The sequence below is a fragment of the Phoca vitulina genome, unplaced genomic scaffold (genome assembly GCF_004348235.1).
Source record: "Phoca vitulina isolate PV1807 unplaced genomic scaffold, GSC_HSeal_1.0 scaffold2, whole genome shotgun sequence".
Taxonomy (NCBI): Eukaryota; Metazoa; Chordata; class Mammalia; order Carnivora; family Phocidae; genus Phoca; species Phoca vitulina.
Genome location: NW_022589705.1, coordinates 80,349,790 through 80,373,824, shown reverse-complemented (window position 1 = coordinate 80,373,824; position 24,035 = coordinate 80,349,790). Strand labels below are relative to the sequence as shown.

The following is a 24,035-nucleotide window of genomic DNA, read 5'->3' as shown; positions in this document are numbered from 1 at the left end:
TATTTTTGTTCACCTGATATTTGCCTGTGATTGACCCTTCCCTGGATTCCTGGAGGAACGTGTACTCTAGACCCTTTTCTAATAAAAACCCCTAGCCCCAAGCAGCGACGAGACTCAGTCTCCATTCCTTTCCGAGTCTCCCAGACACACCTGTCTGCTATTCTCTGTCACTTCACGATTCAATAAACTGTTTTTACTTTCTCTGGCTTACATTTGATTTCTATCCTGTGTGAAGCCAAGGACCCTTTTGGCTGGTCTGGTGGGGAACCCTCCCCTGGGTTCTCAGACTCCGCCTGCCTGCGTCAGACCTGGTTTGGATCCTGATTTGAATGAACCAATTGTAAAAAAATATGAGACAATCGGGACTTTCAACATTGACCAAGTATCTACCTGGTGATCGTGAGGAGTTTCTATTTTATCATTTTGTTAGGGAAAAAAAAAAGGAGTCCTTATCTTCTAGAGCATTTGTGGGCAAAACCATATGATCTTTGGAATTTGCCTTAGAATAATCCAGTACAGTTGGGATGGGGGTACAAAGGAAGTAGACTGGCCATAAGTTCCCAATCACTGTAACTGGAGGGTGTGGGTGCTGAGGGTTCATGATCTATTCTACTTCCGTTTCTGTTTGGCAATTTCAATAGTAAAAGAAGAGATTAGGCCCATTGTCTCCCTTTCCTCAAGGGTTAGATTCCTCCTCTGGGCTGGTCAAGCCACGCAACACGCTAAACCGCAGTCCCTTGGTTTCCCTGGCCCCTCTTGGAGGCAGGGGCTGCCCCGGGTCCCCTCCGCCTCCTGGGGACATGGTTCCCGGCATAGAGGCATGTGTGACCTAGTCTTGGTTGGCCTGGGGTAGAGCACGTGGAGCTCCAGCTAGCAGTAAGTCCCTTTGACGGCCAAGGCCACAGTCATTTCAGCCAGGCCTGTTTGTTCTGTGGGGGTGGGGCAACGTAAAAGCTCGAGGAAAGTAGATGGTATTTGCCACTCAGTGACTGGGGCCGGGCGAGGTTCCGGACGATCCAGTTGCAGGTGGGACAGACGTGCTCTAAGGAACAGGCAGGGCGAGTGCTGCTTTCCGCAGAGTTCAAAGGCTGGGCCGATGCGTCTCCTTGGGCCAGCCCCGCTCACACCCAGACAGGCCAAGGGAGAGAAGCCGGGGGAGGCAGTGCTTCGGATCACTGGGCACACGGGGCACCAAGCCGGGAGGTTCTGCTCAAGCCCATGGCCACGAGCGCACCCAGATAGGAAACCTGCAGTGTGGGCCACAGCTCCCGGAGAAGCGCGTGGCTCCCAGGAAGTGAGCCCCAAAGATGAGGCTGCTCAAGCTGCTCCTTTTCCTGGCCCCCTGGGGAGTCGCCCGAGCTGAAGCAGGTAGGCGCAGGGGCAATTGCCTTTGTTTTGTACTATGAACTTGGGGATCCTGGAAGCGGCTCCCGCTTGGAGAGAGCTGAAAGTGCTGCTAAAAATAGCAAGGCAGGAAGCTAGGGCAGGGAGGCCCCAGGAGAGAGAGTGAGTGAGTGAGTGAGTGAGTGGCGGGGGTGCTCTTTGAGCCTGAAGATCTTAAGTGGAGGCCAGAGCTGGCCAGGGCAGGGACACTGACTTTGCGAAGACATGTGGGTACGTGCGAAGAGCCAGCCATCTGGTAGAGGAAGAAGGCGACCGGCAGATTCACGACTTCATCCAACAAACATTGGTCAAGGGCCTTCTGCATATCACGCACTATCCTGGGAACCGGGAATGTGGCAGAAAAGAAAGGAAACAAAGCCCCAGTCCTAGGGCAGCATTCCTTCAACTAGGGAGAAGCAGACCAAACGGACACTTGAACAAGTAAATGCATGATATTCCAGGAGTAATAAGTGTTGGGGAGAATAATAAAGCAGAAGAAAGGGGTGGGAGTGGGGATGGGGGGACTTACGGTGTGGCCAGGGAGTGACATTTGAGTAGAGACCTGAGGCAGTGAGGGAGGGAACTGTATGGGCATCCAGGAGAACATTCCAGCAAGAGAGCACGGAAAGCACACAGGCCCTGCGCCTGACGCTCAGGGGATGCATGTGAGGACAAGCCTGGGGCCAGAGTGGCTGGAGCAGAGCAGGCAAGGTGAGTGGGAGAGATGAAGTTGGGGACCATGGGGGTGGGGCTGGGGGGCTGGCACCAGCTCGCATATAAACATGTAGATGGTGTAAGGACTCAGGGTGGAATGGGACATCATTAGAGGGCTTTAGGCAGAGCCTTAGGGTGATCTGACTCGTGTTAAGTTTTAAAAAGGGCCCCTGGGCTGCGCATTGAGAAGAGACCATAGCGGATAAAGGCAGGTTGACCAACTTGTCTCAGTGTGCCCGAGACTTGCCTCATCTGAGCACCTGAAGTTTAGTGACCTGGGCGCACTGGGGTGGTTGGTCACCATGATAAAGGAGAAACAGCCAGACCCGTGGGCAGGCTGTTGCCATCCTCCAGTGAGAGGAGATGGAGGCTCGGCAGGATGGTAGGACGGGGCTGGCTGGAGACGGTCTGATTCTGGCCAAGACTTGCTGGCAGATGTGGGGGTGACAGGAGGACTCCAGGGTGACTCCAGGGTCTTTGCCTCCAGCTGGGAGGACGGAGTTGTCATTGGCTAAGGTGCAGGAGGAGGGGACGGCGGTTTGATTAGGGATGTGTCCAGTTGGAGATGCCTATTAGATTTCCATGCAGTGGAAGAGGAGTCAGTGGGCAGGCTGGACCTCTGGTTCTCCTGAGGATCCGAGGTTGCCCTTTCCTGGAGTCCTGGGATGGGACCTGACAGGGGATCCAACACCCTTTCTGTAGCTGCAGGAATGAGGCTGAAAAAGGGAGGGACAGGCTCAGGTCTCTGCTCGTTGCTTGTTCTGTGGGGCTCAGTGCTCCCAGGCTGGAGCCCGAAGGGTTGGTGGCCTCAAGGTGCTCCCCTGGACACTACCCAGGAGCAGCTGGGAGCCCATGGCACAACCAGGCATCTTGAGGCCGGCGAGGAGGAGCCTGGGGGCAGGAGACCAGAGCTAAATGCCCAAGAGGGACTGGGCTCCAAATGCTGTGACCCAAATGTGGAAATATTGCTGGGACGAGCCCTGAGAGTGTGTCGTTCCCTATGAGAGTGACCTGCCTGGCAGAAGGCTGAGTGGAAGTCCTCCTTCTACCCGGGAGGCAGACCCTAGTCCCCTTTGGAAATAATCCCTTTGTCAAGTAGGGATTATTGAGGTCGCTGAGCAGTAAAACACCTTACCCAAGGTTACACAGGTAGTAAGGTCTGAGTCGGGACATGAACCCAGGCTACTTCACCCTGCTTATAAAATAATGCTGTCAAAACAAACCAAGGGACACTGAAGGAAAGAACCAAGAAGAGCAAAAATTTATTTTTTGGGATTTATGATGGGCCAGACTGGGGCTAGTTGCTTGACATCTGCTGTCCTTTCAAAACCCACTTGAAAAATGAAAGAAGAAAAACCTCATTTGGTTTTTATAGTCCCTGTAAAGCAGGTACTATTCCTCTTATACCCATTTTGCCGATGAGGCAAGTGAAAGTCCCCAGGAAGCACAACACTTGCCCAAGGCCGCACAGCTAGGAAGTGGCGCGACCAAGTCTCTTCTCAGCTGCCTTACCCAGTATGCCCTTCGAAGGGTCCTCTTGGGATGGTGGGTTTTATAGGTACTATTTTTTATCTCTTTTCTCCAAACTCTCTGGAATGTATACATCTATACTTTAAAAAGAAATTAAATTTTATTTATTTTCTTTTTTTAAATTTAAATTCAATTAATTAACATATAGTGTATCATTAGTTTCAGAGGTAGAGGTCAGTGATTCATCAGGTGCACGTAACACCCGGTGCTCATGACATCACGTGCCCTCCTTCGTGCCCATCCAGCAGCGCCCCCATACCCCCACACCCCTCCCCTCCAGCCACCCTCAGTTGGTTTCCTATGATTAAGAGTCTCTTGTGGTTTGTCTCCCTCTCTGATTTCATCTTGATAAAAACAAAATTAAATTTTAAAAGAATTCCACAGCACCTGTAGGTTTTTTCAGACTCCGAGTCTTTCCTGAAGTGCAGGAGAAGGTTGAGACACCCGATCAGAGAGCAGTCATACCTGCTGTGCCTGAACTGTGACGTGTCTACTTCCACGGTCCTTAGCCAAGAGCCTGGGTGGGGTAGCAGCCTGCTGGCTCCCTCCCCTCCCACATATGCCCCGTGCAGCGCCGGGTTGTCCTTCAGCTTCTAACTCAGAGAAATGGACAATCCCTGTCCGCGGGGGTTAGCATGGTGGGCAAACATTTCCCTCAAGAATAAGCCTGTGGGGGGCGCCTGGGTGGCTCAGTTGGTTAAGCGACTGCCTTCGGCTCAGGTCACGATCCTGGAGTCCCGGGATCGAGTCCCACATCGGGCTCCCTGCTCAGCAGGGAGTCTGCTTCTCCCTCTGACCCTCCTCCCTCTCATGCTCTCTGTCTCTCATTCTCTCTCTCGCAAATAAATAAAAATCTTAAAAAAAAAAAAAAAAAGAATAAGCCTGTGGGGCTGTCGTGAAGAGAGGGCAGTCTACGTCCTTAACACAGGGCGTCAGTAGATGTTGGCTTGAACCAGGGAACCCTCTGTGTTTCGGAGGGCCTCAGCTTACAGAGGAGGTTATTGCTTAGGGTCAAAAGCAAAGGACTAAAATAGCGACCAAGATCGTCCTGCGGTGCGGGTTACACACAATCATAGAGGAAAGTCAGGAACCACTGAGCGTTAGAACTGGCAGGACCTTCAGATAACTTTGCGCAGTACTCTCATTTTAGGGTTAGGAAACAGAGGCTCCAGAAGAGGAGAAAAACCGAGGCCCGAGGGGCAGAGGGGCCCAGGGAATAAGCACTCAGGCTGGCTTGTCGGCCACGCGGCCGGGTGCTGCAGGTGAGATCGCTCCTCTCGTCCACACATCCACCCCTTTGCCACTGGCCCCAGGATTCCCATTTTACAGATGAGGAAACAGACTCAGCTGGGGAAATCTCTCATTCAAGTTGCCATTGCCAGTGTGGAGGAGCCCAGATTCAAAACCAGATTTCCCTTAGTCCACGTTCCATGCATGCCCTTTCCAAAACAATCTGCTGCCTTCAGCCAGAAAACCTGGGTCCTACCTTTTAACATCTATGTGACTTTGAGCCTCTATGTCACTCTCTATAAAATAAGATAGGAGAGTTTAAACATGATAGTTAAGCGAGATCACACACATACGTTGTAATGTGCTGTAAAAGTTTAAAGGACCATGTTTTTTTTTTTTTTTAATATCCAAGGTCAGGGGCGCCTGGGTGGCTCAGTCGGTTAAGCGTCTGCCTTCGGCTCAGGTCATGATCCCAGGGTCCTGGGATCGAGCCCCATGTTGGGCTCAGCGGGGAGCCTGCTTCTCCCTCGCCTCCCTGCTCTTGCTCTCTGTCACTGTCTCTGTCTTTCTCTCGCAAATAAATAAATAAATCTTTTTTAAAAAATAAAGTTTAAAAGTAAGTAAATAAATATCCAAGGTCACACTGCCAGCTAGCAACAGAGTAAAGTGCATCGTGATCTTTTCTGTTCTGACACGATGTGAATCATAGGTCTGCCACTGATTAGCTCACTTTCCTCATCTGTAAAATGGTACAATACTAGAATATATGTCATCATTTTGTCATGAGTAGAGTGTCATGGGTAGGGTGCTTGGCACAGCATCTGGCATTCAGTAGGTGCTAAAGAAATGGCAGGTGTCTTCCTGCCTGCCTTTTCTTGTTTCCAACCATAAGCAAGCTCAGTTTAAGACCTTCTTCGATTCTAGGAATTATTTTTGCAAGTCTCCCTCCTCCCATCAGGAATCATAGTTAAAGGATCTCATATTATATGACTTTAATAAAGTTTTAAATACATCATTGCTTTTAAAATAAATTATTGATTTTGATGGCATTGTTTTTCCTGAACTTGGGAGCCAGTGCATTTTTTTCCAGCCCCCAAACATGTCCATGGGTCTTACAAAGCTACAAGGCTCTGGGCCTTATATTTGTTGTCCCCTAGTGGACAAGGGGGTCTGGTGACCCGTTTGGTGATGGAGGAGGAAGACCAGGAGTGTTTTTCCTGCCCAGGGATGGGGATCAGAACTGAGCTCTCAAAATTTAAACTGGAGGGTGGACTGTGCCCACCAGCTCCAGGAGGGGACAGGATCTGTCTTCACATTGTTCTCAAATCCTGGCCCCCGGATCTGCACTTTATCTGCAGAGGACAGCAGCTGAGGGGACGCTGGGGTGACAGGGGAAGGTTGCAGCCACTCCCCCCTCATCCCTTCTCCCTCCATGGTGAAAGGGGACTTGCAGGACCCCCCAGGGATCAAATTCAGCCTACCTGCTGCTTTGCAATGCTGAGTGCCTTGGCATTATCTCCTGTTATCTCAATTAACCCTCACATCGACCCTAAGAGGTAGGGGGCGCTGTTGTCCCCCTTTACATCTGAGTAAACTGAGGCACAGAATTGCTCACGTTCCCACAGCTAGTGGGCAGTGGAGCTGGAATTTCAACCCAGGTCTGTGCTCTCAACTACTCACTGTAATTGATACCAAATTTATTCATATTCTCAATAATTAGTGAATAATAATGACAGCTAAGATTGGTATACCTTTTCTTAAAACTGAAGGAACACATGAATCCCTTCTTACTGTAAAAGATTCAAGCAGCATGAATATATAAAGACTCTTAATTTTTTAAGATTTTATTTATTTATTTGACAGAGAGAGACACAGCGAGAGAGGGAACACAAGCAGGGGGAGTGGGAGAGGGAGAAGCAGGCCTCCTGCGGAGCAGGGAGCCCGATGCAGGGCTTGATCCCAGGACCCTGGGACCATGACCTGAGCCGAAGGCAGAGGCTTAACAACTGAGCCACCCAGGCGCCCCAACACTCTTAATTTTAATGAGACCCCTGTGCACAGGAAAATCTGAGGAAGTCTAGTCTGAGAGAGAAGTGTTGAAGTGCCCGATGCCCCACACCTTCCCAGTCTCTCCTGCCCCAGGGGTAGCTGCCAGGGACAGTGGTGTATTGGGATTCTTCTCTACAGCCCTTTCTCTTCACTATCTTATTTGCTGCTCTCGGACAGCCGGCCAGATGTCAAACACCCATAGGCTCAGCAAGGCTAACGGGCTTGCCAGAATCCTCATCCAACACATGAGAGAGCCTGGACTAGAAGCCAGATAACCCACCTCCCTCAGGGTCCTTATACTCACCCCCTCCTCCATGACATTTTAGAGCTTAATTCCTCACAGTCTGTGACTAATTCCATAGAAGCCTGTGGCTCCCACTGTTTTATGGGCAACATAGGTGTTTTATAAAAGCCATCTTCTGGAGGCTCTGAGTCAACATTGTGTCTCATCTTTGGAGCCAGAGAGGGCTGGGTTTGAACCTCAGTTTCCGCACCTGTGAAATGGGCATAAGAATCCCACCTCACAGAATGGCTGCAAGGATGGAATGAAATAAGCATATATAGGGCACCTCGCTAACATTCTTTGAGGGCTTACTAGTCCCACCATCCTCCCCACAGCCTTGCTCATTCACTGAATATATATATTTGGGCATCTTCCACATCCCAGGCACTGTTCTAGGTGGTGAGGACGCAGAGATGAACAGGATAGGCTGCACACTCTCAGGGAACTGACATTGTAGACAGGGAAGATGGATGATAAGCAAGTCAACAAGATCATTTCATCACGTGAGAGCGCTCTAAAGAAAATAAAACTGAGGGAGGTGATAGCTAGTGACCAGATTTTGGCGGGGGGGGGGGGGGGGGGGGGGGGGGGTGGAACTTGAGAAAACGTAGTCAAGGAAGCCTTCTCTGAGGTGGTGACCTTTGGGCTGAGACCTGAATGAGGACAGAGAAAGCAGCCATTCGATCAATGACCTGGGGAGGATTGGGGAAGGCACCAGAGGAACCAGGAAAGAGGCCGTGCGAGGCGAATGAGTGCGGTGGGTTGGTCTGTGTGAGGTCTGTGTAATCTGCCTCCACAATGAAGACACCAGAGCCCAAGGAGGTGGAGCCCCCTGCTCTCTGCGCCATTCTTTCCACTATCCTGGCCTCTCTTGGAGTCAGGCCGCTGGGGCACACGCATGCGTAGACACACACACACACACACACACACACACACACACACACACCACTAGGAATCCGGGGGAGGCTGGAAGGAGTTTCAGTTCTATACTCTGACTAGACTGGAGCTTGTGGGAAGAGAGAAACCGACAGCTGACATGTGAGCCCGTCAGCGGACAAGGAGTTTCTGGAGTGAAGCAATGTTCCCTGAGTTCTTAGAGGGCTGACATCAAAGGGACAGAACTGCTCCCTCTTTATGGTTAGTTGAAGAAGAGCCTGCTGGAGGCAGGGGAATGGTCTCTGCGTGGTCTTCAGAGGAAGCCAGAGGACCGCACTCCAGAGAGAAGGGCTAAGGAAGGGCCTCTCACCCTATCTGACCTGGCCAGCCCGGCCTCAGGCTTGGAAGCAGGTGCGACCCCCTTCCAGTCTCCGGGCAGGGGCTCAGGAGAGCCCACCAACTCTGCCCATGTACCAGTTGAAATGGGGCAATTAGTTTCTTTGGCTTGGGATTTTGTCTCTGTAGGAGTAATTTCACATATATTGATCACAATTTGTATGACAAGTTTGAATTTCCCCAATTATAAACAAAGACTCTCAGTTTGGGTAAAAGAGAAACATGCCCGTAGAGACTGTCTACAAAAAGACATATCAAAAATAAAAAGGCAACAGTTTGGGGCACCTGGCTGGCTCAGTCTGTAGAACATCTGATTCTTGATCACAGGGTCATGAGTTCAAACCCTACATTGGGCATGGAGTCTACTTAAAAAAAAGAAAAGAAAAAAGGGTACTGGTTTTACCTCCTTAGCAATCACACCTTCCTGGGAGAAAATAGAGAGCCACAGGACCTTAACCATTTACTGTGTGATCTCAGGCATGTTGACCTCTTAGCCTTAGTTTCCTTATCTGCAAAATGGGGATAATGATCAGTACAGCTGACCCTTGAATGACGCAGATGTGAACTACGAAGGTCCACTCGTACACAGATTTTTTGATACGGTAAGGTAATGTATTTTCTCTTCCTTATGATTTTTCTTTTTTTAAAGATTTTATTTATTTATTGGGGGGGAGATATCACAAGCAGGGGGGAGGGTGGGAGAGGGAGAAGCAGGCTCCCCACTGAGCAGGGAGCCCGACTTGGGACTTGATCCCAGGACCCCAGAATCATGACCTGAGCTGAAGGCAGACGCTTAACCGGCTGAGCCACTCAGGCGCCCCCTTATGATTTACCTTTATCTTTTTTTTTTAAAGATTTTATTTATTTATTTGACAGAGAGAGAGAGACAGTGAGAGAGGGAACACAAGCAGGGGGAGTGGGAGAGGGAGAAGCAGGCTTCCTGCGGAGCAGAGAGCCCGATGCATCATGACCTGAGCCGAAGGCAGATGCTTAATGACTGAGCCACCCAGGCGCCCCCCCCTTATGATTTTTCTTAATAATGTTTTTTCTCTAGCTTACTTTATTGTACAAACACAGCATATAATACATATAACATACAACATATGTGTTAATCGACTGTTTATGTTATCAGTAAAGGCTTCTGGTCAACAGCAGGCCATTAGTAGTTAAGTTTTGGGGGAGTCATAAGTTATGCACAGATTTTTTTTTTCATCCAACAAGAAGCCATAACTTTATTAATGATAGAAACAGCACAAATTTCAAACCAAGCTGCAGTTATTCTTTTGAAACACCACAAAAAGTCCTCGTTTTCAGATGGTTACGTTGTTAATTCCATAATAGCATTTACAATATCATTACTGTTGTTCTTCAGGGCTCGGACTGCCTTTGCTCTTGATGCATTTGCTTGTGACGTGACCAATTCTATGTCCTTACCCTCTTCACCGGTTTCATCAACCTCTTCTTCTTCACTCTCCTCTTGCACAGTTGGAGTCTGTGTGTTTTCTTGAATGTTTGAGACAGCTTCACCTTGAACTTTGAGTTTCTCAGCAGCTGCTAGTTGTGCTTGCTGAGATAAATCCTCGATCTTGGCTTCCCCAAAAACTATGTAGGTATCTGAAGCTGGGCTCTTGTAGACATCTGGTTTTGTGATGACAAAGAGGATATTCTTAGATTTCCGGATAGTGACTCTTGTAACCACTGTCACCTGTCGAAGACCCAGTTTGGACATAGCCTTCCGTGCCTTCTTTTCACTCCGGCTCTGTTTTGCTTTACTGACTGGTTCTTCATCGATTCCAGCGGCTGCTGCCAGCTGGGCCTGTTGCGTGGTTGCCTGTGTGGAATCCTGTTCCTCAAGCTCTGGTACTGAGTCATCACTGTCAGATCCTGTTCCAGACCCCGTCTCAGCCTGGGGCCACATGTGGCAGCTCCCGCTCTGTAGTGGGGATGGTTTCTGTGGCTTCACCAGGCATTTCTGAAGGGAATAAAAAGGAGGCCTGAATTGACTGGGATCCCTTCTGCTGCCCAACCCAGAGTCAGATATTCTTAAAAACTTGTGAGGGGAACGCGGAACCAAGATGGCGGCAGAAAGAGAGCGAACCGGTTATGCACAGATTTTTGACTGTGTGGGTGTTGGTGCCCCTAACCTGCATTGTCCGAGGGTCAACTGGGCCTCCAGGGCTGTGGTGACCGTGTAATGACCTTGGGAGGGATCATGACTGACTTAATCAGTCATTTACACCTTAGTGTAAACAAGCTTCTGATCCTTTCCTGGGACCAGGTTTAGATAAGGAGAGGTGAGGGGGAGTCTTGGAGAGAGGATCAGGGGCTGGACTTTACCTTCAGGCCTCTCCTAGAGCCACAAGGAATGTCCTGTGGCTTGGGTGGTGCCGTGGCTATCTACCCTGAAAGCAAGCCTGGGAAGCCGGGGGCTTCCAGGCCCGGGCCGGGTTTCCTGGGCTGGGAGCGGGGCTGGGGGGATTGACTGTTGGCACTGAGTGACACAGGAAATGGAGGAGGAAGTGATGGAGGGTGAGGAAATCCCAGGCTTCACCCTTGTCTTAGCCAAAAACAGAGGATTTAGGGCAGAGGCCAAATCTGTTCAATAAGCATCGTTGAAACTACTTATCCGAGGCCCTGTGCTGGGTACGGATGACAAATCCACCCCATGTGGCCTGTTTCTTTGCTGGAATTCCTTTCTCTCGATCACACCAAGAGATTTTTTTTTTTTTTTTAAGATTTTATTTTTAAGTAATCTTTACACCCAACATGGGGCTTGAACTCACAACCCTGAGATCAAGAGTCACATGCTCGGGGCGCCTGGGTGGCTCAGTTGGTTAAGCGACTGCCTTCGGCTCAGGTCATGATCCTGGAGTCCTGGGATCGAGTCCTGCATCGGGCTCCCTGCTCGGCAGGGAGTCTGCTTCTCCCTCTGACCCCCCCCCCCCATGTGCTTTCTCTCTCTCTCATTCTCTCTCTCTCAGATAGATAAATAAAATCTTAAAAATAATAATAATAAAAAAAAATTAAAAAAAAAAAAGAGTCACATGCTCCTCAGACTGAGCCAGCCGGGTGCCCCTCGTGCCAAGAGATTTTTGGCATTTCGGCCAGCCTTGGCTGGAAGCTGAGACCAGGTTTCAGTGGACCGCTTCGGCAAACAGGACCACTCCCAGCTGCATCCAGAATCACCAACCACTACACACACGCGAGTTTCAGCCCAATCTGTAGTTGGGTCCCTCCTTTTCTTGAACTCCATCTTCACACATACTCCCCAGGTTTTTGTTGGTATTAATGCACAAGATCTTACAGTGTAATTCGTGTTGTAAGGCTCCTCTCAGGTCAGATTTTTTTATGTATTTCCCTGGAGCCTGAGAAGATCTGCCTCTAGTTCTGGGCTCAGCGAGGTAAAGCAACTCACCCAAGGTCACACAGCTTGTAGGTGGCTCCAGAGCCTGAGTGCTTCACCCTGGTACTCCCCAAACTTTGCTTTCAAACAAGCACTCCGCTTAGAACTCCCAAAGGATTCTTTGAGGGTCCTGAAGCCCACCCCCTCCCCCACCCCCGCCGCTGGGTCCCCTGAGGTGGGGAAATGGAGAGGGTCAAGGGTCACGGGTCAAGGTTCACAGGTCAGGGACAGAGCCAAGCTTTCTCTCTGCTCCTCTCAGGGCCTCCCTGGGCAAAGTCAGACCTGTGACTCTTTCTCTCCGAACCCTGGCTTCTGAGGAAACTGTTTCACGTTTGCAGCCTGCTCTCTCCCAGCCGGGCCTCCCCCCAGGGCTTCCTCCCCATCCAGGCTCGGGGAGGTCCCAGCATCAAAGAGGGTCTCCTTTCCCCTGCAGGGAAGTTCTGGCACATCTCTGACCTGCACCTTGACCCTGACTACAAGGTCTCCGAAGACCCATTCCAGGTGTGCCCATCAGCTGGCTCCCAGCCGGTGCCCAGCGCAGGCCCCTGGGGCGACTACCTCTGCGACTCTCCCTGGGTCCTCATCAACTCCTCCATCTACGCCATGAAGGTGATCGAGCCGGAGCCAGACTTCATCCTCTGGACGGGGTGAGAGCAACCACAAAAGCCACCCTTCACCGGGCCGCTGCTGGGTGCCAGCTGCAGACCTGGCACCCTCCCCACGTAGCTCCCTTGGTCCTCACACCAGCCTTGATTCAGAGAGGATGGACCTGAAGCTCGAGGGACACAGCCTGCCCAAGAAACTGTGGGCCTGGCTGGTCCCACGGTCCGTGCCCTTGCCTCAGTGTCTCCTAGCCTTGGCAGAACGCAGCTCTCTCTGAGGCTGGGGACACAGTCATGGCACATCTGGGTATGTGGACAACTCCTGGATTTTATTATTTTTTTTTAAGATTTATTTATGTATTTATTTGAGAGAGAGAGAGAGAGGGAGGGAGAGCAGGAGGAGGGGCAGAGGCAGAGGGAGAACCCCCAGCAGACTCCCCGCTGAGTGCAGAGCCCGACAAGGGGTTCGATCCCATGACCCTGAGATCATGACCTGAACCGAAGTCAAGAGTCAGAGGCTTAACAGATTGTGCCACCCAGATGCCCCAAGAACTCCCAGATTTTAAGGCAGGGGGATGAACACTGGGGCCACTCCCACCGGGGTTTAGCGATCCACATGCGGGGAGGGAAGAAGGTAGGGGGGCTGAAAGTGGTCCTGGCTGCCCTGGCCCCGGGGGTTCTCACTGGTCACAGCACCGCTCTGCCTGAGGATAGCTTGTGGGCTGGGTGATTTCTACTCAGCCAGACTCTGTTTCTGCATCTCATCCAAGGATGCAGCTGCGAGTCCTCCAACTTCCCTCAGAACTGGCTGTCCTTGCCCCTCGTGGTCCACCCTTCACTCACTGGCTCCTTTCTCCCTCCCTTGCTGGGCAGCCTGTCTTGTGCTCAGCCCTGGGTAGACGCTGGGGAACCGAGATGATACAAACCCAGACTGGCCTTCAAGGAGCTCCCCGTCTTGTGGGCGATGCAGACCACCCCACTGACCACTGTATCCCAGCAGGGAGAGAGGGTCACTGGGGGATGTGGGAGCTTTCCAGGGAACCTGACTCCATCTCACAGGAAGTGGTAATCAGGGGGCTGGTGAGGAAGGCTGGCTGGCGCGCTGACTTCCTGCTCACTGGACACTTGTAGAGGGCAGGATCAGGCCCATGATGCCCCCAGCTGGCCCTCAGTGTGGCGTGGGAGTGACCGGGAACGACCCTCAGATGGACCCTGCAATTGGCAGGAATCAGAGATGTGACACAACAGCTCGGGAATCCGTCTCAGAAGAGAGTGAGCTTTAGGCTCTGACCCTGAACTCTTGCTCCCAAGGGGGATCGTGCTCAGGGAGCCTCTGGATTTTCTGAGGAGGAACATTCTGAAAGACGGGATCCCTCTGGGAAAGGCGACTGCTTTGGGAAATTCAGGATCCTGTAACAGAAACATGATGTTTCTGGGAAATCTCTGGGACCTTGCAGAGACAGAGGACATTGACTGAGATGACCTCTGGGACCTTTTATAATTCAGTTTCTAAAAAGTTTGACTTTTCAGGGCGAGTTCAGTCCCTTAGGGGTAACCTGTAGAAACTGGAAGTGCTTTCTAAAAGAAAGAATTAGATCCTTCAAACTAGCAAAAAAGCGGGGGGGCGGGGGGTGGATTTTGTTTTGAGATCAAGAGTCAGATGCTTCACTGACTGAGCCATCCATGCGCCCCTTTTCTAAGTTGGATCCAGAAATTTAGGTTAGCTGAACAGGGGACTAAACGGTCCTAGGGCTGGTCCAGGATCTGCTGTAGAGATGAACTGTAAACACTGATGCCAGCTCCCAACTCCTTAGGACCCTTGGGGAACGGAGCAGGACTCAGAGATGGCTTTTCCACCCCAAACTCCCTGGGGACTTGCAGATGGGACTCGCGCCCCCAAGCTTCCCTCTTTACATAATAATACTACTTACAACCTAGCAGCTACTATTCTGCCTTTTATTTAATTTAATTTTTATTTATTTTTTAAAAGAGGAGAAGAATTTTATTGGAGCTCAAGTTAGGACAGCTGCCCGGGAAATACGCTCTTTACAAGGAAGAGAGTGGTCCCATTCGTCTGCATTTTATATATATAATTTCCCCCGCTTTATTAAAATCTCACAAATACTGTAGGAGTAGGTACCATTCTTATCCCTACTTTACGGATGAGGTAGTGGAGGCTCAGAGAGGTTAAGCAGCCAGCCCGGGGACCCACAGCAGGTCCCCGGCAGGGCCCGGGTTTGAACTCTGTTCTGCGTGACTCCCGCCTCCAGCCTGGCCCTTCCCTCGCAGGGGCTGCTGGGGGCCAGCTCCACGGCCTGTCTCCTCATGGCTGAGCTGTCCCTTCCTTTTCTCGGGGCCCTTCCTGAGCTGCCCACACGGAACCGGCTCGGTGGTGTTTTGCAGTGATGATACACCTCACGTGCCCAATGAGAGACTGGGAGAAGCAGCGGTGCTGGGAATCGTGGGGCGCCTGACCAGGCTCATCAGAGAGGTCTTTCCAGGTAAGCCCCCTGCCGTCGGGGGTCTCCCCCCCACCCCGCCCCCGCAGCATTGCCTGAAGCCCAGGGGGTGGGACAGCAACGGCAGCTAGAGGTGGAGAGAGGACCGTCCACCACGGAGGACGCCGGCTGCTGGCCAGGTCTCACAGTGACCGATCGCGGAACGTGAGCCATCCCTGGCCTGTGTTGCCACGCAGAATCCTATGGACGGAAACGCCTGACGTGTCACTGCTTTCTGCCCGAGCCTGTTTTACAGCGACTCACAGCCCCTTCTCGGGGCACCTACAGTTATTTATAGGCATCGTTCCCGGCTGGTCTCATGGGGACTCGTACGTAGCCCTATGTCCTGCTGTGGCCCCAGAGCTGCCATCCACCTCCCTTAAACCATCCTGGCTTCCCGGGGCCTCTGGGAGATGCTGATTTCCAGCCCAGGTACTGTTCTCGGTGCTTCCAAGGTCTTCTGAGCCCAGGAGAGCAGGCAGAGCCTGTGAGTGGTTGTGGCGGTAGTCCCATGGGACGTGACAGGGAGAATGGGATCTGCATGCCCCATCTAGCGCCCCTGAAAATGTCTTTAGGCAGGCTGTGCCGAACACAAGGTGCCAGGGACCGAATCAGGTCCTCAGGCTGTCAGCTGGGGACCTGTCAGAGCAGCCCGCTAGCCCCTACCCCCACCTCCTTCGGGTTCTGGAACAGGTGCATCCTCTAAAGGTCTTAGACATGGATCCGCAGGCCCTGGATATGGACTGATGATAATAAAAATAAATACTAGCACAGTAGTAACCACATGTATCTCTGTACTGAGTGCTAAGCGTCAGGCGCTGCTCTAAGAATCTGATATGCTGTAGCTCATTCTCTGTTGTGATGCTCCTGGAGAGAAATGCTATTACTATTTCCATTTTACTGGTGAGAAATGTGAGCCCGGGGGTCAAGCAAACTGGTCAAGGTCATGTGGCAAGGGCGGGGACACAAATCCTGGTTTGAGCACCACTGTGACCCACCACCCCCGCCACCACTCCAGGGGGGGCCCTCAGCTGCTGTCACCATCCCACATCTGACCTCGAGGCATCTGGCCTCCCTCAACGTGAATCATTTTATGCACCGTTGTCTGGACGTGTAGATAAGGCATGGATGGCTCAAAGCTAGTCAGTTCCTAGGGAGGGATTCAAACTCAGATCTGACTCTGAGCACTCTCCTCTGCTCCGCAGGGGCTTCTGGAATAAAAGTGAAATAATGGACAAGAAAATGATTTAAAGGGGCGCCTGGGTGGCTCAGTCGGTCAAGCGTCTGCCTTCGGCTCAGGTCATGATCCCGGGGTCCTGGGATCGAGTCCCGCATCGGACTCCCTGCTCACTGGGGAGTCTGCTTCTCCCTTTCCCTCTCCCTCTGCTTGCCGCTCTGCCTACTTGTGCTCTTTCTCTCTCTATCAAATAAATAAATAAAATATTTAAAAAAAAAAAGAAAATGCTTTACAACTATGAGTTCACATACAAATGTAAATTAGAAGATCCTCTCGTTTATAACACACTTGCACATTTATTGAATTTCCTAATATCCAAGGTGCCATCGACTGTTAGATGCATTATTATCTTATGTATTGCTAAGGAAAAAAGTGCTGTTAGAGTATGACGGTGCTCTCTTGTGGCCTCAATGAGAAGTCACAGCCCACCTGTAGAGATGTTAAAATAAGAATATATTAGAACTGAAAGGAGACATTATCTTAATTGAGAATTATAGCAACACAGGTCAAGTAGAACACTCTCCATTTTATAGATAAACAAGCCGAAGCACAGAGACGTCAGGCAAATCGCTGGAGAGGAGGAAGGGACCGAAGCTCGAGATTTTGGGTCCACAACATGTGTCATGTGTTCTTCCTGCCATGTGCCACCTGCGTTCCCCATCAGAGTCACTGTGAACGCTGGCCCATTTTCTCCAGCACGGCTGAGCGGCGAACGCAGGTGAACGCAGAGCCTGCTCCCAGCTCAGGCTCTGCCAGTTTTCCGGCTGGGCAATGCCCTGGAGACTCCGTTTCCTGTCTGCACAAAATGAGGAAAATCATGGTGCCTGACCGAATGGTTTTTGTGAGGATTAAGTAATCCACTCACTCATCTAGTCAACAAATATTTACTGAGTCTCTACTAGGAGTGAGATACCATTCTAGGAGGAGGGAACTTGGCCGTGAACTAGATGTCAGGTCGTGCCCGCATGTTTATGCTCGTAAGGGGCTTCTCACAGTGCCCGGCACAAAGAAGCAGCAAAAAAGGGGAAAGATTCCCTCCCTTCTCATCTGTCCTTGGAATTCCAGGGGTTTGTGTTTTTCTAAATGGATCCTTTTTTTTTTTTTTTAAGATTTATTTATTTATTTTAGGGGGGGAGGGGCAGAGGGAGAGGGAGAGACTCTCAAGCAGACTCCCCGCTGACTGCGACCCCAAGATCATGACTTGAGCCGAATCAAGAGTCAGACTCTTAACCGACTGAGCCACCCAGGCGCCCCTCTAAGAGGATTCTTAATGGCTGCTGGCATTTATATTAAAGAGGTGGTTTTTCCAGGCAGTGACAGAGGTGGTTTCTGGGTTGGCAAACAGTTCCTGATGGGATTCCGACCTCCTCCTTCTGCGGAGCTTTCAGCCCTCCCAGATCTTGTGGGCTCTCCAGGGCAAAAAGTTGGTGAAAACATCTTCCCCATTGGGAATTAGAGGCGCCCGCCTCCCTCATTGGTTCAAGGTCACTCACTTGCTGGGGAATGCCAAGCTCCTGTAAGGGCAAAACCCTACCCTGAGCTCAGAGGAGTTTTTGTTTCTTGTCAAACATTTATTGAGGAACTACTGCTCGTCAGACACAGACGTAAAGGAAATGATCTGATGGGCTCCCTCCCGCTGAGGGGTCATTCACAAGCCACACTTCCTTCTCTGACCCCGACTCCTACCCTGATCCCCACTTCCACAGCAAGAGGCTCTTCCCTTTTTTGTGACAATCCTCCCACCTCTAATTACTTAATACTTGTCAACCCTACTGCACTTCGAGGCCCCTGGGACTGGGACTGGGTGCCTGGTTCCGGGGTCTATGTGTTGGCCCACACGAGGTGTCAATAAACACCTGTTGAATCACGGAATGCGTGAAACTCCTAAGGCTCCCACGGTGAACCAGACCCCTTCCCCAACTGTAACTGCACCTGGAATGGACGAGAACGCGAAGCACTGCATTACCAAGGGACTCAGAAGGGATGGGAAGGTTATGTAGATCTAGCTTTCTTCTTCCCGTCCTCTGCTGCTTCCTTCCCACCAGGAAACTCTCTGCTGGGAATGGGGTTAGGAACTGGGATCGGAGAACTCACTGCTCTTCCTTCCCAGGTCTGAGCAATGTGCTGCCAGAATCTCCTGAATGTTGTTTTCTGTTTATCTCTGTATTTCGCTCATCCGTGCTACGGCTCTTCCCCATGGGCTCCAACGGCCAGGGGCAGCCTGAAAAGTACCAACTCCACTGAGCACTTTCACATAAATATGTTTATATGTTTCTTTTTCATCCCAGATACCAAAGTCTACGCTGCTTTGGGAAATCATGACTTTCACCCCAAAAACCAGTTCCCAGCAGGGAGCAACAACATCTATGATCAGGTAGCAGAACTGTGGAGACCCTGGCTCAGTAACGAATCCATCGCTCTCTTCAAAGAAGGTACCAGCACCATTTGCAAGTATAAGTACTTCCTTGTCTGCCGAGGTCTGATCGAATTTTGTCCCCACCACGACCCCAGGAAATAGGTACTGATTTTATCCCCATTTTACAGATAAGGAGACAGAGGCTTGAAGATGTCGAGTCCCTTGGCCAAGATCAGCCAGCTTAGAGGGGCCGACTTGAGAGCAGAATCCAGGGCCGACTGCGCTGCCCATGCTCTCAACGGCTGTAACGAGGATCCTAAGTGACCATTTCCTGAGTATTTACTGGGTGCCAGGCACTCCACTCGGCACATTCCAAGACTCCTCATGGAAATAAGGAAGGGGCAGGGTTTCCCACCCTTGGCACTGCTGACATCTTGGGCCAGATAATTCATCGTGGGGGCTGCCCTATGCATTGTAGGATGTTCAGTAGCATCCACGGATGCTGGATACGAGTAACACCCTCCATCGCCATAACCCAAAATGTCTCCAGACGCTGCCAAACGTTCCCTGGGGGACAAAATCAGCGGCTGAGAACCACTGATCCAGAGACACAGCCAGCCCAAGGTGACCCTGGCTACTCTCTTCCCTGTCCTCAGTCCCAGCGGGTCAAACCCAACCAGAAACCCGTTGATTTAGTCCACAGAGATCAGCTTCTGGGACAGAGAGTTGAGTGAACAGGGTTGCCAGTGGATCTGGAGGGGCAGACGCATCTTATCGTTCTTCACATTATAGAAAGGGAGAAACTGAAGCACAGAGCGCTGAAGGCAAACTGTTCCCAAGCTGCACAGCTAATAAGTGCTGGAGCCAGGGCTTGAGCCGAGGCAGCGGGCCTCCGGAGCCTCCGCTCTTCTCACCATGCCCCTCCTACGGGAAAGACGGGAAGGGAGGACACGAGGGCTGGAGAAGGGGGGAGATGGAGGGCCCCAGAGCCGTGTTCGCCCGAGGCAGGGACCCTTCAGATTCTCCCTGGCTGTGACACCTTAGGTGCCTTCTATTCTGAGAAGTTGCCGGGACTGAGTGGGGCTGGGCGAATCGTGGTCCTCAACACCAATCTGTACTACAGCAACAATGAGCAGACGGCTGGCATGGCGGACCCCGGCCAGCAGTTCCGGTGGCTGGAAGATGTGCTGACCCGGGCGTCCCAAGCTAAGGAGATGGTAAGGGCTCCCACCTCCACCTGCTACCTCTCTGGGGTCACTTCCTGAACAAGTCTCCCACCTCTGCACAAACTCAGCCACTCACTCAAGGGGCCCATAGTGATATCGCTGAGGGTCCTTCATCAGCCTGGCGCCTGCAGGCTCATCCTCACGGCAGCCTGGGAAAAAGAGAAGGGTACTCCAGGTGGCAGGCTTAGCCCGCGCGAAGGCACGAGGTGGGAAACCTGGTAAAATCATTGCTGGGGCCTCAGGGTGCTGGCATCTGCCTGGGGGCGGGCTTTGGGGGGACCTTGGAGCCTGTCTGCTTGCCTCTGGCGAGAGGGGCAGGTGTTGCGAGGTGGCAGTGAGGGGTCGGGGGGGCACCCCTGAGCCCCTCCTGGGCACCCTTTCCTTGCAGGTGTACATTATTGGCCACGTGCCGTCGGGCTTCTTCGAGAAGACGCGGAACAAAGCGTGGTTCCGGGAGGGCTTCAATGAGGAGTACCTGAAGGTGGTCCGGAAGCACCATCGAGTCATCGCAGGGCAGTTCTTCGGGCACCACCACACCGACAGCTTCCGGATGTTCTATGATGATGCAGGTACTCGCCGCGGAGGACAGCTGCCCGCCCACCCCCCTCCTCCTCTTGCCAGCCTCTCTCTCAGTCCCACGGTCTCTCTCCTGAAAGGTGCTCCCATCAGTGTCATGTTCCTTACCCCTGGAGTCACCCCATGGAAAACCACCTTACCTGGAGTGGTCAACGGGGCGAACAATCCAGGCATCCGGGTATTTGAATACGACCGAGCCACACTGAGCCTGCAGGTCAGGAGCCCTGGGTCTGCTGGGGCCGGAGGGGGAGGATGGGGAGGGACCTGAATGTATCACGGCCTTGCCTAACTCCTTCCAGCTAATCCACCCTCTTCTAGAGCTCAGGTTCCCTTGAGCCACTCCAAATCTGCAACCAAGTCAGGTCAATTCTTTGTCCCCAAATCTCCCTTCACCCTAGATCACAGCCTCCTACCTGGCCTCCCTACCTCTAGCCCTGCCCTGCTGTAGCTCATCTACTACATACTACAGAAGGCACTAATCTTTTTAAAGCACTTGTCTCTCTCCTGCTCAAAAACCTTCAATGGCTCCCCAGTACCCACAAGATAAGCTGGATCTCTTTGGCCTGGTGTTCAAGGCCTCCTGCAGTGTGACCTCATGCCCATTGCCCACCTCATGCCTACACCGACTAGGCCTCAGCCAAAGCAGGCCCCTAACTCATCGAGCAACCCCTCATTTCCTGGGATGGGCTTGTGATTGCTGAAATGGCAAAGAAATAGTATTCCTTAATTTATTCAACAAAATGTACTAAGCATCTACCATGAGCCGGGCCCTGTGTTGAGCTCAGGAGTTACGTAAGTGAACAGTGACTAAGTCACCGCTGTCCTGGAGCTTATGTTCTTACAGGAGACACACAATAAATAATAAGGAACATTAAGTATGATGTGGAGAGAAGCACTAAGGACAAAGCAGAGTGAGGGGGCAGGTGTGCCCGTTGTCGGGTGTGTGTGCACGCGCACGTGCATGCTGTGAGGTGGGTGGGACAGAAGTGTCACTGATAGGGTGACATGTGAATTCTGAGTAAACTGAGGGAGGGAGCCACTCGGGTATCCGGGGAAGGCGGAGGACAGAGCAAGTCAGATGTCCTGCGTGGGACTGTGCTTGGTGTGTCAGGCGAGAGTGAGGAGGTCGTGGCTGCAGAGGAAGGACAAGGGGAGGGTGGGAGGGACGAGGTCAGATCCCGTCAGCCGTGATTAGGACTCTGGATCTGGAGGGTTTGGGGCAGAATTAAATATTCTGACTTACAATATTACAAAATCACCCCGCCAGCTATGCAGAGAACAAGCTGTAGGGGGCAAGGGCAGAAATGGGGGGTGGGGGGAGGGTGAGTTAGGAGGTGACCACAATAACCACCGAGGGGCGCCGGTGGCATGGGCCAGGGGGTGGCAGTGGGGCAGCGAGACGCCCCAGATCCTGGATGTCTGCTGAAGGCAGAGAAGGCAGGATTTGCTGGTGGGCTGGATGAAGGTGTGAGAGAAAGAGACGAGCCAAGCTTTGGCCTCAGCGCCTGGAGGGGTGAAGCTGCCCTTTACTGAACTGGGATCACTGTGGGACGAGCAGGTTTCAGCGGGAAGATCAGAAGTCTGGTTTGGGACCTGTTAACTTGGCGAGGTCTAAGTGGCATCCCAGTGAAAATGCCCAGGACGAGGCAGCTGGGTATCAAGTTGGAGGCCCAGAAGAGGAGGGTATAGAGATTTAATTGGGTGATTGAGAGAGGACACTTAAAATCAGGGACTGGATGGGATGACCTAGGTCCTTGTGTACACAGAGAAGAGGTCTGAGGTCTTTCAAGAGTGTGGCCTGTTGTCCACATGGGCACTCAGAGGGCCTTAGCAGAGGAGTCACCAGCTGGTTCCCCATGCCCTCCACCCCCAACGTGCCTTCTCAGGAAAGGAGGCAGACAGGCCTGGGTTTGAATCCTGGCTCCACCCCTCATGAGATTTTTGACCTCTTCCTGCCTCTGCTCATCTGTAAAATGGGAGGAACAGTCCCTCACAGCGTTTGGAGAGCATGGAATGAAATAAGGTAACGTGCCCCGGGGGGAAGCTGCCCTCCATACATGGCAGCTCCTCTTAGCCCACGGCTGGTGACCTGAGGCAGGCCCACAAATTTAAGTGGAAAGCATCGGACAGATAAGCCTTTCCAGATTCTAGTTCTGAAGATGCATCTGATCCTAGGAGTCCTGGGTGTATCTCAAACCCTCCTCAACCACAATTCCATAACCTCTTTCAGCCAGGCACTCCCTGACACTTCTTTAAGTTGCTTTTTATCTATGAATTCTGTAAATATTTACTGAGCTTCTCTGCGTACCTGGGACAGAAAATGAGTAGGCCACGGGGTTAACAACCTGGATTCCAGGGGCACCTGGGTGGCTTGGTTGTTAAGCGTCTGCCTTGGGCTCCGGTCATGATCCCGGGGTCCTGGGATCGAACCCCGCATCGGGCTCCCTGCTCCGCGGGAAGCCTGCTTCTCCCTCTCCCACTCCCCCTGCTTGTGTTCCTTCTCTCTCTCTGTCAAACAAACAAACAAACAAAAAAACCAACCTGGATTCCAAACCTGCCTCTGCCACTAAACACCTGTAGGACTCTGGACAAATGAATTAACTAACCTCTTTAGGACTCAGTTTCCTCATCTGTGAAATGGGGGTAGTAAGTGCAGTTACCGCATCAGCATACCAGGCATACCCCGCAAGTGGGAAATGCTCACCAGCAGCAGTGACTGTTAGAGCTATAAAGAATCGGGGGGGGGGGGGGGCATGGGGTGGGGTAGGGTTGGGGGGGTGGAAGCTGCCAGCACCTCACGGCCTGCCCTCCTCACGCCCTCTCTCCAGGACATGGTGACCTACTTCGTGAACCTGAGCCAGGCGAACGCGCGGGGGACCCCGCTCTGGGAGCTCGAGTACCGGCTCACCGAGGCCTACGGGGTGCCCGACGCAGGCGCCCGCTCCATGCACGCGGCGCTGGGCCGCATCGCCGACGACCCCGGCGCGCTGCAGCGCTACTACGTCTACAACTCGGTCGGCTACGACCGCGAGGCCTGCGGCCCGGCCTGCCGCGCCGAGCACGTGTGCGCGCTGCGCGAGGTGGCCTTCGACGCGTACGCCGCCTGCCTGCGCGCCCCCGGCGCCGCGCCCGCGCCCCGGCTCGCGCTCCTGCTCGCGGCGCTGCTGGGCCTGCGCGCGCTGCTCCTCGCGCCCTGACCCGAGGGCGCCCGTCGGCCGCTCCCCCGCGGGGCCACCGCGCCACACGTGTCCGGCGGCCGCAGCGGGACCTGGCGTGGAGCAGCCGCGTCAGGAATGGAAGCGCCCAAGACCTCCCCCTACCCCAGCACATTTTTTTTCCAAGTTAAATCCAAAAAACAATGCTCCTGGAGCATCTTATTCTGTGCATTTTTCCTTTTCATATGTAAACAATGCTTCTGGCAACTCCCGTACAGAGTTACTGAACAGTTATTGAACGTCCCCCCACCCCCGGGCCCCCCTGCATTTGGATAATCGGAGTAAAATGAGCCCCCGGGAAGATGCGCCTTAGGGATCCCGTGCCCTCGTTCTCCCCGGCCCTCGCTCGAACTCGAGGCACACTCTGCGAAGTCCCGCAATCGGGGATCAGAACGGGCCTTTTTGTTTTGCCACAACGCGGACGTGAGGGGTCGCGGTCCAAGCCCGGGCGCTACTCCCCG

General features: G+C 52.4%; 1 protein-coding gene across 1 annotated transcript; it reads left to right on the top strand.

The window, feature by feature from the left end:
- The first annotated feature begins 1,307 nt into the window (after positions 1–1,307).
- Positions 1,308–23,556, top strand: SMPDL3B (sphingomyelin phosphodiesterase acid like 3B). The gene is made up of 8 exons (XM_032414995.1): positions 1,308–1,368; positions 12,298–12,511; positions 14,870–14,967; positions 18,490–18,633; positions 19,602–19,774; positions 20,172–20,352; positions 20,440–20,573; positions 23,188–23,556. Exons 1-8 carry the CDS (start codon positions 1,308–1,310, stop codon positions 23,554–23,556), a joined length of 1,374 nt encoding a protein of 457 aa, XP_032270886.1.
- The last annotated feature ends 479 nt before the right edge of the window (positions 23,557–24,035 follow it).

What these genes read in the sequence shown, in the direction of transcription:
- SMPDL3B (XM_032414995.1), top strand. Translation starts at nt 1,308, where the DNA reads ATGAGGCTGCTCAAGCTGCTCCTTTTCCTGGCCCCCTGGGGAGTCGCC. An exon ending in AGTCGCCCGAGCTGAAGCAG is followed by an intron (nt 1,369 to 12,297) that starts GTAGGCGCAGGG and finishes TTTCCCCTGCAG; the next exon opens with GGAAGTTCTGGCACATCTCT. An exon ending in CGTCCCAAGCTAAGGAGATG is followed by an intron (nt 19,775 to 20,171) that starts GTAAGGGCTCCC and finishes CTTTCCTTGCAG; the next exon opens with GTGTACATTATTGGCCACGT.